The sequence below is a fragment of the Fukomys damarensis genome, unplaced genomic scaffold (genome assembly GCF_012274545.1).
Source record: "Fukomys damarensis isolate Sample0158 unplaced genomic scaffold, DMR_v1.0_HiC HiC_scaffold_39, whole genome shotgun sequence".
NCBI lineage: Eukaryota > Metazoa > Chordata > Mammalia > Rodentia > Bathyergidae > Fukomys > Fukomys damarensis.
Window position 1 is genome coordinate 59,700,995 of NW_022900951.1, and position 12,828 is coordinate 59,713,822.

Below are 12,828 nucleotides of genomic sequence, written 5' to 3' on the forward strand. Positions count from 1 at the left end.
GCCGAGACTATGCCTTAGTTCTGCACATTGCTGCCCACATTGTCTACTGTGACAGCAGAGATATACCCTGAAAGAGGCTCTTCAAATTTTTTTCTTTTCCTCTTATTTTTAATTTTTATTTTTTCTTATCTTGCAAAGTCTTCCTTTTTTTCTTTCTTCTCTTTCCTGCTCAGTCTCTGGCTCCCCCAAGTTAATCTACATCTACCTTTTTGTTCCCCTTCTTGCCCTAGTTCGGGTTTCTTCTCTCTCTTTTCTTCTCTCTTTATTCTTCACTTAATGGTCATTAAAGTGAGTATACTTTATAGCTTCCCTATTTGTTAAATTGTTCTATTCTTGTTTTTGCTTTTGCACTGTCTTTCCCTCTTGTCTTCAACAGTTTCCCAGAGTTTTCATGATCATCCTGTGTCCTCTGACTTCACTTGAAACCTTCTCCTATTCTTTAACCTATCTATTACTCTCCTCCCAACACCTTCTAAGTCCCAAACCTGAAGGGTAAAGCTGCTACAATGAAGAGTTTATTCATTATAAACATATTTTGGGATGGTCCTCAATTTTTATTTAATTCACATGATTAAAGGTGATAGATTAATAACTACCACAAATGGACAATTTCTAAGTTGTGCTTCATGCTACTGTGTTGCTGATTGTATCAATTTGGCTAAAGGGTTGTGAATGATTTAATGAGTTGTCCTTTCTGATATTATGGATATGAGAGTGTCTCTGAATGATTAGAGACTCAAATCCTAAAGAGCAGCTATATCAGGAAGATCAAAGCACTAATGCAGGAATTAAACCATGGACAGCCCAACACCAAAAATAAAAAATGAGAAAACACTTACTCAAGGCACAAATACAGATATCCAGCTCACCAATAGCAAATTCTAGGGGAAATGAGGTGGAAAAGTGTGACAATCAAGCACCAGAACACTCTGAACTCAAGCACAGGAAGTAACAAAACATCAATCAGGCTCTAGAAAAATTCAAAACAGAAATAATTTCCCAGATAATTACAGAGATGGTAGGCACAATGAAAGACATGATTAGAGACTTTAGAATAGAAACAGACCAAAAAATAGAGGTGCTCAGGACCATGATAGAAGCCATGAATGCCCAGCATAGGAAAGAAATGGAATCCATAAAACAGATTCAAACACATATTAAGGAGATTAAAAACTCTACTGAAAAATCCAAGTAGATTAAAGATCTAAATATTAAAAAAGGAACACTAAATTTGCTGGAAGATATGTTAGGCAGAACTCTCAAAGGCATTGGCATGGGAAAAGACTTTATGAACAAATCCTCCATATCATGGAAACTAGCAGAAAGAATCAACAACTGGGATCTCATCTTATTAAAAAGATTCTGCACTGCAAAAGAGACCACGAACAGAGCTAAGAGACAACCTACAATGTGGGAAAACATTTTTATCAGCTGCTCCTCAGACAAAGGACTATTATCTTGAATATAAAAGGAATTCAAAAAAACAGGCTCTACTACTGAAGATGTATAAAGAGATGGATACATGGACAGATATATGATGAAGCAATATAAGATAAAGCAATATAATAGTGTTAATTGTAGAATCCAGTGTTAGGTATTTCAGGTGTTCATAATTCTTCTAATTTTGATCTATGTTTGAAGATTTTTGTAATAAAGTGCTAAGAAAAATCTCATAGTGGTTTTCAAAAGATGAGAAAAAACAGAGCCTCCCCTGGCAATATGTATGACTTACTCTTTCTAAGTTCCTTGCTAAACTCCCTTCCAAGCTGATTTTGAATGAACTGACCTCCACTCCCGGTTCTCGTGTAAACTGGCAGCTTCTTTGCCATATCGATGAGCATCTGCTTCTGGACCTCAGGTCTCTCTTCATTTTCATAGCGCTCCTTGTCTGTATAGGACAAGTGGAACTGGAAGCAGAAGTGATAGGCAACACTTTATTTTCCAAGGTTCACAGAATGGATTAAAAACATTAACTACTTAAATAAAAACATTTCTTACCCATACTTGAAGCCCAGGTTAACAATTTATCTTATAACTTTCACTGGATTTCATCTCAACATTTATGACTCTAGGAGGTATGTGGCATTATTTTATAAACAAAATAAAAATTAGAGAAGGTGTCTTGTCCAAGGTTGTACTGCATCAGTTATTAAGTAGCAAAGCATGGTTCCAAATTTAATTCTCCAAATTTAATTCCTGATTCCAAGACTCACTGTCTTTCCATTGCATTCTACTATAACAAATGTCACAGACAGATGTATAACATACTGCTACCAGGATCTTGTTGATGGCTAACTGTGCTTTTGAAGTTGTGTTTTTTACAGGTGACATTGATGACATTTTTGGAGAAGCTGGATTTGCCTGCTTATGATATTTCCTATTCAAATCTTGAAAATGAGTAGAAATTTAGATATTCACACTATGTATCTGAGAAATTTTTAGTCTGGTATGGAGTGTGTTACCATTTTAATTCTATAGTTTGTTATTCTTGCAAAAGACATGCCATCAGTTTTCCAAAGTCATATATATTTCACTACTCTGGGTCAAAGGGTAGATAGAGGAGAAAAAAATCTAAGTATCTCAGGTTAGAATTTATTGGTTTAAGCTTCACTGTTGTCATTTAAAAGGTAGATAATTGCTTTTAAAAGTCCAACATTATTACCCTAAATTTATTTATCTGTAAAATACAGGAAGTGTAAATAAGGTTCAAATTGTATAACTGATAATGTGAAATAGGAAGAAAAAGGCTACACAAGTAGGTGAAATGGGAAGGGGAGGAGAGGGGAAAGAAGGGAAAAAATATAAGAAAAGGAAAAACTGGAAACAAAGTCTTTGTAAATAGGGAAGGGTGGAGGTGGTGAAGGGAGGGCAGGGGAATGGAGAAAAAATAAGAACTAAGATACATCATGTGTAGAGATAAGCTTCACTGTTGTCATTTAAAAGGTAGATAATTGCTTTTAAAAGTCCAACATTATTACCCTAAATTTATTTATCTGTAAAATACAGGAAGTGTAAATAAGGTTCAAATTGTATAACTGATAATGTGAAATAGGAAGAAAAAGGCTACACAAGTAGGTGAAATGGGAAGGGGAGGAGAGGGGAAAGAAGGGAAAAAATATAAGAAAAGGAAAAACTGGAAACAAAGTCTTTGTAAATAGGGAAGGGTGGAGGTGGTGAAGGGAGGGCAGGGGAATGGAGAAAAAATAAGAACTAAGATACATCATGTAAAGGTACAAGATCCCAATGATGAATGTAACTGTATTGTATACCTAGAATATACCAATAAACTTAATGAAAAAAAGATACATTCAATGGAGTCCAGCATCATAAAAGAAGAGAAACTACCACACTGTGTGCTTCCAGGCTTCCCCTAAGGATGAATAGCAGTAATTGATATTCTAAATAGGTATCAATCACTTGGGTCCGGGACCAACGTCTTAACCCACCCTTTCCAGGAAATATCCCTGACCAAAAATCCTTGAACACTTGTTATGTGACTTGCTTCCTCAATGCACCCCTATTTAATCAAAATTACCTAAGCAACTATAGTTGTAATCTTATTGGTTGACATAATTTTGTCCACCTTGTGATTTCTCAGGGGATCAATATTATCTAAGCAATCTTACTAGTTGGCTATAGTTTTATCCCACTTTGATTCTGCCTCACTTCATGGTTTTGTCTCAAAAAAGACCTTTGAGAAGCAGGGTTGGTGGGAAACCCACTTTCTGGACCCCCTTCTGTCTCTTAGACAGAAGCTATATTTCAATAAATTCTTGCCATTCTTAACTTCTGATGTTCCTAGAATTCATTCTTTAATTTTAGAGAGCACAAATTCATGTTTTGAATACCTAGCAGTTTGGAGTTACATCTATTTCCCCTATATCAAGAGGATGTTGGCAATAGGCTTGTCATATGTGGCTGTGATATTGAGGTAAGATCCTTCTATATCTTTTTTCTTTGGTGTTTAAAAAACATGAATGGATATTGTATTTTTCACAGGAATCTTCTTCATCTTTTGAGATGATCATATGAATTTTGTCCTATTTATGTGACACACTACACCTATTGATTGGCATATATTGAACAATACTTGTATCCGTGGGATGAAGCCCATTTGCTCATGATGTATGTATGATCTTTTGTATGATTTGTTGCTTTCTATTTGCCAGTATCTTGCTGAGGATTTTTGCATCAATATTTATTAGAAAAATTGAACTATAGGTTTTTTCTTCTCTCTCTCTCTCTCTCTCTCTCTCTCTTCTTTTTTTGAGACAGGGTCTCACTATGTAGTTGAGACTGGCCTGGAACTCACCATGTAGCCCAGGCTGGTCTCGAACTTATAGCGATCCTCCTGCCTCAGCCTCCCGAGTGCTGGGATTACAGGAGTGAGCCACCACACCAGCCTATAGGTCTCTTTTTTAATTGGGTCCTTTAATGGTTTTGGAAGGAGGGTAATGCTTGCATCAAGGAATGACTTTGGGACTACTCCTCTTTTAATTTCATTAAAGAATTTGAGGAGCATTGGTGTTAGGTCTTTAAGTTTTTGTAGAATTCAGCAGTGCATCAATGTGGACTTACATTTCTTCCTTAGTTGCTAGGTTTTATATTTAGTGTTTATATTGTTCTTCTTTTTCTAGGGATTTGAGGTGCTCTGTTTGGTTATTTATTTGGGATACCTTTCATTTTGTGATGGAGGCATTTACTGCTATAAACTTTCATCTTAGGACTGGTTTCATTTTGTCTAATACATTTTGATGTATTGTACTGGCATTATTTAGTTTTAGCAAATATCTTATTCCTTCCTTGATTTTTTTGCACCCTATTGTTTACTTGACTGTCTTGTTTAGTTTCTATGCATTTCCATAATTTCTGTTTTCTCATGAACTTAAAGTTTTACTGTGCTATGATCAGATAATATGCATGGTATAATTTTAATTGCTTTGCATTTATTTCACCTTTATTGGCTACTATGTGGTCTGTTTTGGAAAGAGTTTTAGGTGCTTCTGGAGAATATGTATTCTGCTGTTGTTTGATAGAACTCATTGTAGATATATATTTAGCCCATTTGTTCAAAGGTTTTGCTGAACAATGATATTTCTTTATTGATTTATTTTCTAGTTGATCTATTTGTGATAGTGAGGTATGAAGTCTTCTCACTATAATTATGTGCATGTTTATATCATATTTTATGTCCTATAGCACTTGCTTTATGAAATTGGATGTTACATTTTTCAGGGCGTATATGTTAAATATTGCTACCTCTTCCTGTTGCATCGTTCCTCTAACCAATAAAGAGTGAACATCTTTACCTCTTTTTGTCAGTTTTGACTTGAAGTCCACTTTATCTAAATATAGGACAGCTAAACCTCCATTCTGAGGGGGTTGCCATTATATGAAATGTTGCTTTGTCTCCCTTGATTTTGAGCCTATGAATTACTTTTTAAAAATTTAATTTTACTGGTACATTTTAAGTATACAATATAATGACATTCACCATTGGAAATTTGTCCCTTTACATAAGCTATCTTGATTCTTATTTTTCCTTTCTCCTGCACTCCCTTCAACATCTTAACCACTCCCTATTTACAAAGACTTTATTTCCGGTTTTTCATTTTCTCATATTAAGTCCCTTCCCCAATCCCTCCCACTTCCCCTTCCCCTTTCTAATGTTTCTTCCTATTTCACAAAATCTATTAAGGCTTTTGATCCTTATTTACACCTTCAGTTATACACATCAGAGAAACTATTCATTATTTACAAATGTCTGTCCTATTTCACTTAAAGTATCGACTCAAGGCTGGGTATGTTGGCGCACGCCTGTAATCCCAGTACTCAGGAGGCTGAGGCAAGAGGATCACTGTGAGTTCGAGACCAGCCTGGGATACACAGTGAGTTCCAGGTCAGTCTCAACTACATAGTGAGACCCTGTCTCAAAAAACAAAACAAAACAAAACAAAACAAAAAAACCAAAAAATAAAAACAAAAAAAGAAAAAGAGTATACACTCATTGTGCATCCATGTAGCTATAAATGTATCTAATTTCTCATTTTTTATGGCTGAGTAGTACTCAACTTTATTTTTTTAAAAAAGCACATTTCTTTATCCAGTCTCCAGTTGATGGGTAATTGGGCTGGTTCCAACTTTTAGCTACTACAAACTGTGCTGCTATAAACATGGGTGTACATATATCACTGTGGTGTGATACTTTTAATTCTTTTCAGAAGATGCCCAGTAGGAAAATAGCTGGGTCAAAAGGGACCTGTAACTGTATATTTTTGAGGTATCTCCATACTGATTTCCACAGTGGTTGCACCAGTCTTCACTCCAACCAACAGTGGAGCAGGGTTCCTTTTTCACCATAGCCCTGATAGTATTTGTTATTGGTTGATTTATTGATAGCAGCCATTCTTTCTGGAGTGAGGTGGGACCTCAGTGTTGTTTTCATTTGCATCTCTCCAATGACAAATGATATTGAACATTTTTTTCATATGTTTATTTACTATTTCTACTTCTTTGAGAAATATCTGTTCATTTCAGATGCTCATTTTTGGTTTGGGTCATTCAATTTGGGATGTCTGATTTTTCTAAGTTCTTTATATATTCTAGATAGTGGACCTTTGTCTGATGAAAACCTGGTAAAATTTGGGTAAACCTGGTAAGATGTGGGTCGTCTCTTCACACTCTTGGTGGTATCTCCTGCAGAAGCTTTTTAATAAGAAGAGATCCCCACTTGTTGAATGCTTGTGCTAGTTCCTGTGCAACTGAGGTTTTATTCATGAAATCTTTTCCTAAGCCACCAGGATGATGAACATTTCTTTGTTGGTAATATATTAATTATGTTTTCAGTTTCACTGATCGTAATTGGGGTGTTCAGAACTTTTATCTTCTTCGTTCAGCTTTGGTAATTCATATATATCTAGAAATCTGTCCATTTCTTCTATGTTTTCCATTTTATTGGAGTATAGGTTCTCAAAGTAGGAAATGAAGATCCTCTGGATTTTTGATAGATCTGTTGTGACTTCAACTTTTTCATTAGTAATTGCATGGATCTGAGCCTTTTCTTTCCTTTTTTGGATAAGGTTGGCTAATGGTTTATCAATTTTATTTATTCTTTTGAAAAAAACCAACTCTTTGATTCATTGATTTTTTTGGTGTCATTCTCTTAGTTTCCATTGCATTCATTTCTGGTCTGATCTTTATAATTTCCTCCCTGGTATGAGCTTTGGTTTTATCTTGCTCTTCTTTTTCTGGGAGCTTAAGATTCAGCATTAGATTGTTTATTTGAGCTTGTTCTCTTTCCCTAGTGTGGGCATTCACTGCCATAAATTTCCCTCTTAGAACTGCTTTTACTGTGTCCTACAGATTCCTGTATGTTGTACTGGCATTATTATTTATTTGTCAAAACTGCATAATTTCTTTAATTTCCCCTGTGGCCTATTGGTTGTTCAGGAGAGCGTTGTTCAATTTCCCCGTGTTTGTGTAGTTCTTCCAGTTTCTTATGCTATTGATCTCCAGATTAACTGCACTATGGTCTGATAATATACATGGGATAACTTCAGTTCCTTGCATTTATTTAAACATATTCTATGAGCTAGTATGTGGTTTTTTTTGGAGAAAGACCCAAGTGCAGCTGAAAAGAATGTATATTTTGATTTTGTGGGCTGGGCCACTCTGTAGGCATCTATTAAGTGCATTTGTTCAAAAGCTTGGTTCAATTCTACTATTTTGTTGTTGATTTTTTTTGTACCAATGATTGAACTCAGATCCTTGTGCTTGCGAGGCAGGTGGTGGCACCACTTAGCTAAATCCTTGGCCCTTGTTGTTGATTTTTTGTTTAGATGCTCTATTTGTGATAATGGGGTATCTAGGACCCAGCTACAAATATATTAGTGATTATTTGCTTTTTCATGTCCCTTAATATTTGTTTTGTATAATTCGGGGCATTAGTATTTGGTGCATATATATTTATGATTGTCATTTCTTCTTCATGGATTGTTCCCTTTACAAGGATGTAGTGAACTTCTTTGTCACTCTTAATTAGTTTTGGTTTGAAATTTACTTTGTTGTCAAATAAGAGAGCTACCCTTGCCTTTTTCTGGGATCCTGTCACATGGAGAACTGTATACCATCCTTTTACTTTTAGTCCATGAGTTTCTTTTTGAACTAGGTGTGTTTCTTGTATACAGCATATTATTGATTGTGCTTCTTAATCTATTCTGCAAGTCAATTTCTTTTGATTGGGGAATTGAGGCCATTAACCTTAATGGTTATAACTGAAATTTATTGACTTATCATTGTCATGTTATTGCCTTGTTGTTGGCCCTTTTTAATTTTTCACCCTCTCCCTTAAACTTCTTGCATTGCCTAATGGATTTGCTCTGTTGGGCCTGATGCAGTTGTTACCTTCATTGTCTTTTTCTAGAATATTGTTTAGAATTGTTTGGAATGTTGGTTTGTTATTCATGAAGCTTCTCAGGTGTTCTTTGTCATGAAAGAATACTAATTCCCCACCGAGTTTTAAAGATACTTTTGCAGGATACATCAGTATAGGTTGGCAGTTGTTTTCTTTTAGGGCTTGAAATACCTCAGTCCAGGCTCTCTTTGACTTGAGGGTTTGTGTTGAAAGGTCTGCTGTGATTCTGATGGGCTTTCCTTTGCATGTGATTTTATTTTGTAGTATTTTGTTCTTCTGTTGGGTTTTCAGGATCTTGATTATTATATGTCCAGGTATAGATTTTTTTGATCATGGCTGGTTGGAGTACTATATGCCTCAATTATCTATATGTCACATTCTTCCCCTCTGTTTGGGAAGTTGGTTGTTATTAATTCTGTGAAGTTTTTTATGTCATTTGTACATTCTCCTGCTTTTTCATGGACTCCTATCAGTCTTATAATATTCTTCTTTGCCTCATCTACGAGCTGTTGGATTGATTTCTCATAGTCCTTTACTGTTTTTAAGAGATCTCTCTTTTCATGGTCACTGACCATCATTCTATCTTGTATATCTGATATTCTGTATTCAGATTGGCTTAGTCTGTTGTGTGTACTTTCCATAGCATTTTGTTTTTCTCTCCTAGATATCTGAATCTGTTTCATGGTTTCCATTTTTTTCTTATGCTGGGCATTCATTGCTTCTATCATGGTCCAAGCTCATGTATTTTTTTAATCTGTTTATGTTCTAGAGTCTCTGATCATGTCTTTTTGTTGTGCTCACCATCTCTGTAGTTATCTGGGAAATTATTTCTGTTTTGAATTTTTCTACAGCCTCATTCACCTGTTCCATTACTTCCTGTGCTATCAGGTCAGGGCATCCTGGTGGTTGGTTGTCAGACTTTTCCATCTCATTTCCCCTAGAATGTGCCTTTGATGAGCTGGAAGTCTGTGATTGTGCCTTGCTTAAATGTTTTCTCATTTCTATTTTTGTTGTTGGTGCTATCCTCGGTTTAATTCCTGGGATAATATTTTGATCTTCCAGATATAGCTGGTCTTTAGGTTTTGAGTCTCTAATGACTTGGAGACACTCTCATTTCCATAGTGACAGGAATTAGATCAATCACAACACTTTAGCCCAAGTGATACAATCAGCAACATCAAGCACAGCTTAGAAAATGACAATTTGTAGTCATTATTAATCTATAACCTTTAACTGTGTGAATTAAATAAAAATCAAGGACCAACCAAAATATGTTTATAATGAATAAACTCTTCAATAGAGAAACTTTACCCTTAAAGAGGGAGACTTGGAAGGAGTTGGGAAGAGAGGGACAGACAGGTAGAATGATAGGAGAAGATTAGAAGTGAAGCCAGGGGAGACAGGACGATCAGGCAAACTCTAGGAAAGTGTTCAAGACAAGAGAGAAAGACAGAATGAAAAAACAAAGACAAGAATATAACAAACTAACTACAACAGGGAAGCTAAAAACTGTACTCACTTTTCTTTGAAACTAATGACAATCAAGAGAAGGAAAAAGAGAGAAGAAAATTAAAAAGAAAGAAGAAATCCAAATTAAGGCAGCAACAGGAACATAAAGAGAGATGAAGAACAATGTGGGAGAGTGAGAGATTGAGTGGGAAAGAGAAAGAAAAGAGAACAAATAGAAAAAAAAAGAAAAAAGGAAGAATTTGAAGAGTGGGAAAAAGACAAATTAAAAAGTAAAAATTAATAAGAGAAAAAGACTAAAAGAATAATTTTTAAAATAACAAAAATGAAGGTCCTCCTTCAGGTTATGTCTCTGCTGTCACAATGGACAATGTGGGCAGCAGTGTGCAGTTCTATGTCATTAGTCTCATCAAGCCAGCAGCAGACCCTTGAGATTCAGGATAATTTCTGGGTGCAAAGCCTAGGTTGAGCTCCCTGACCTCCTGCAGGGTTAAACTTTGCAAGGTTCTACTACAGGTTCCAGCTGACCTTCCCCTGAAGATAGTCCAGGTTCTAATGGGAGGTAGTGATTCCTCTAACTTACCAATCACTGTGGTCATGTGTGCCTTTAATGCAGACATTCTTTTAACTTTTTCAGTGGGCTTCAATTTTCATCAAGGAGCCTGAGAGAGAGGCCCTTTTTCTGTTGTTCACTTATGCTCTATCTTCTGGAGCATAGTATAATGGCCTTTATGATCTCCTGTGCCTCTGTGGTATGGACCCAGATGCTGGAACAACCAGGAGGCCAGAGGCAGGGTGGTGGTAGTACTGGGGTGATGCTGTGGGTCACCCGTATGGCTCCACTCCTCATTAGTCTGTGCTTCTTGGAGGCCTGGGGTGCTGGGGGTGGTGTAGCTGTCTAATTTCACGCAGCTCTGGAACTCCTGGAAAAACTAGTTTGCCATGTCAACTCTGCCACTACTGAATTTGGTTATTATGTCTAGAAGACTTTTGCTGGACTTCTTGGGATTTCTATATAGAGTACCATATGGTCTGCAAATAATGGCAGTTTAACTTCTTTGTTTCCTATCTTTATTTCTTTCTCTTGTCTTATTGCTGTGGTTATGTTTCCAAAACTGTATTGAACAACAGTGGTGATAATAGACATCCTTGTTCCTGATTTTAGTGTGAAGCATTTTAGCATTTAGCACCAGTGTAGCTCTAGTCCATGTGGGCTTCTCCCTGGGATCTGTATGCACTTACAGATGGAATCTGGGTGGGCCTATGATTTATTTTTTGAGTGAAGTGTGTTTATGGTATACAGATATTATTGGGTTATGTTACTTTTCCATTCTGCCAGTGTGTGTCTTTTAATTAGGGAATTAAGACCATTCACATTGTGAGTTATTACTGGGAGGTATTGACTTATCCATGGCATTGCTTAATTTGTTTATTTATATTTTTTTGCTAATTCTATTTCTCTTCTACTAACTGCTTACCCTACCTAGTGCATTCATTGTATTAGACGTTCTGTCATTGCTAGCTTCATTGTTGCCTAGGATATGTTTCAGAATGTTTATGGAGTGCTGGTTTGGTGGTCATTAATAACCTTTTTTTAACTGTCATTGTTTATTACTGTTTTGGCTACATTCTCTACAATTTCAGCAGCGTCTTAAAGAGACAATGTGTCTATGTACAGTGAAAAAACAAAATGGCTTTCAACATCAGAAATAAGAGCCACAGTTTAACTGTACAATATTAAGGGGATTTTGTGGAAGTTTCTGTTTTCTGCAACATGAACAACTTACATGTAAATATGAGCATTATGAATGTGACAATAAAGAAAAATTGCTCATAGGAGTGAAACACAGCATCCTAAAAAATATTGGTTTCTACCATACAAAGCAGTTAGGAAGTATTCACATTTTAACAAACCTGTACAAACCACAAGAAACTTGTTTATGGGACGACCATCATCCCACCTTGATGGTAAGAACCTTTCTAGAAATGTTGAATAACCATAAATCTAGAATCTATATGCTCCACAGCCCTAGAACCCAGGAAACTGACTTAAAGAACTCAATATGGCCAACCTGGTTCATTTTATATGCCTTGATTGTTAGTGAATGCCCAATATCTCTTTTAATATTTCTCTATGATGTACAGTCAACTTGCACCTTCAAAGGTCATTTAATTTTTTAGCAAAGAAGCAACATCATTTAGCAGCAATTGAAGTGCCTTCAAGAAGACTTAAAAAAATACAATATCCAATTGGAAAAGCCATATTTTAAAACATTTGTACAAGAATAAGCTGCTGAACCTTTGTAATTGAAATAGGACATCTGTACAACAATTTACAATAGAGCTAGAAGGGAATTTATCATTATCCTGCATAGAACTGGTCTGCGTTTGGTTACATATTCTCTCGTTTTAATGAACAAGGCCTGCTAACAAAAGAAAAATACCTGTTAATAACTTTAACATGGTGAAAGCACTGGAGATTTTACAATTTAGTGAATTCAACTGATCCCAAAACAAAAAGCTTTTTCTGTCAAACGTGTAAAGTATCTAAGAATAAAAGGTCTCTCTTTAATATAACCAGTGGAAAGAAAAACGGACATATGATTTTGAGGTACAACTTGGTAAAAGCTAGAATAGGCAAATACTAACTCTATCCAAAGATTCTAACTTTCACATTCTATTACAAAACAATGGCTACTGTCATTCAGTTTTTACTTTAGTTTCAGCAGATTAACTGCCGAAGGCTGAAGAATGTATCCAGGCACTGTAGTTTTTGTGTTAGAAATGCCTCATAATTTTTTCCATGTTTTTTTTTTTTTGGTACTGGGGATTGAACTCGGGTCCTTGGGCTTGCAAGGAAGGCCACTGAACCACTGAGTTAAATCCCCGGGCACCATGTGTTTTTAAATAATGAAAAACTACCCTTCATATTAGAATGCTCTAGTAAC

General features: G+C 35.9%; 1 protein-coding gene across 1 annotated transcript in view; it reads right to left on the minus strand.

Annotated features, from left to right (window-relative positions):
• The window catches only part of Zdhhc15 (zinc finger DHHC-type palmitoyltransferase 15), a 129,981-nt gene that overhangs the window by 46,550 nt on the left and 70,603 nt on the right, over positions 1–12,828 (minus strand). Inside the window, exon 4 of the mRNA XM_010631276.2 lies at positions 1,787–1,907. Within this exon, the coding sequence (XP_010629578.1) occupies positions 1,787–1,907 (121 nt within the window). The remainder of the gene's footprint in view (positions 1–1,786; positions 1,908–12,828) is intronic.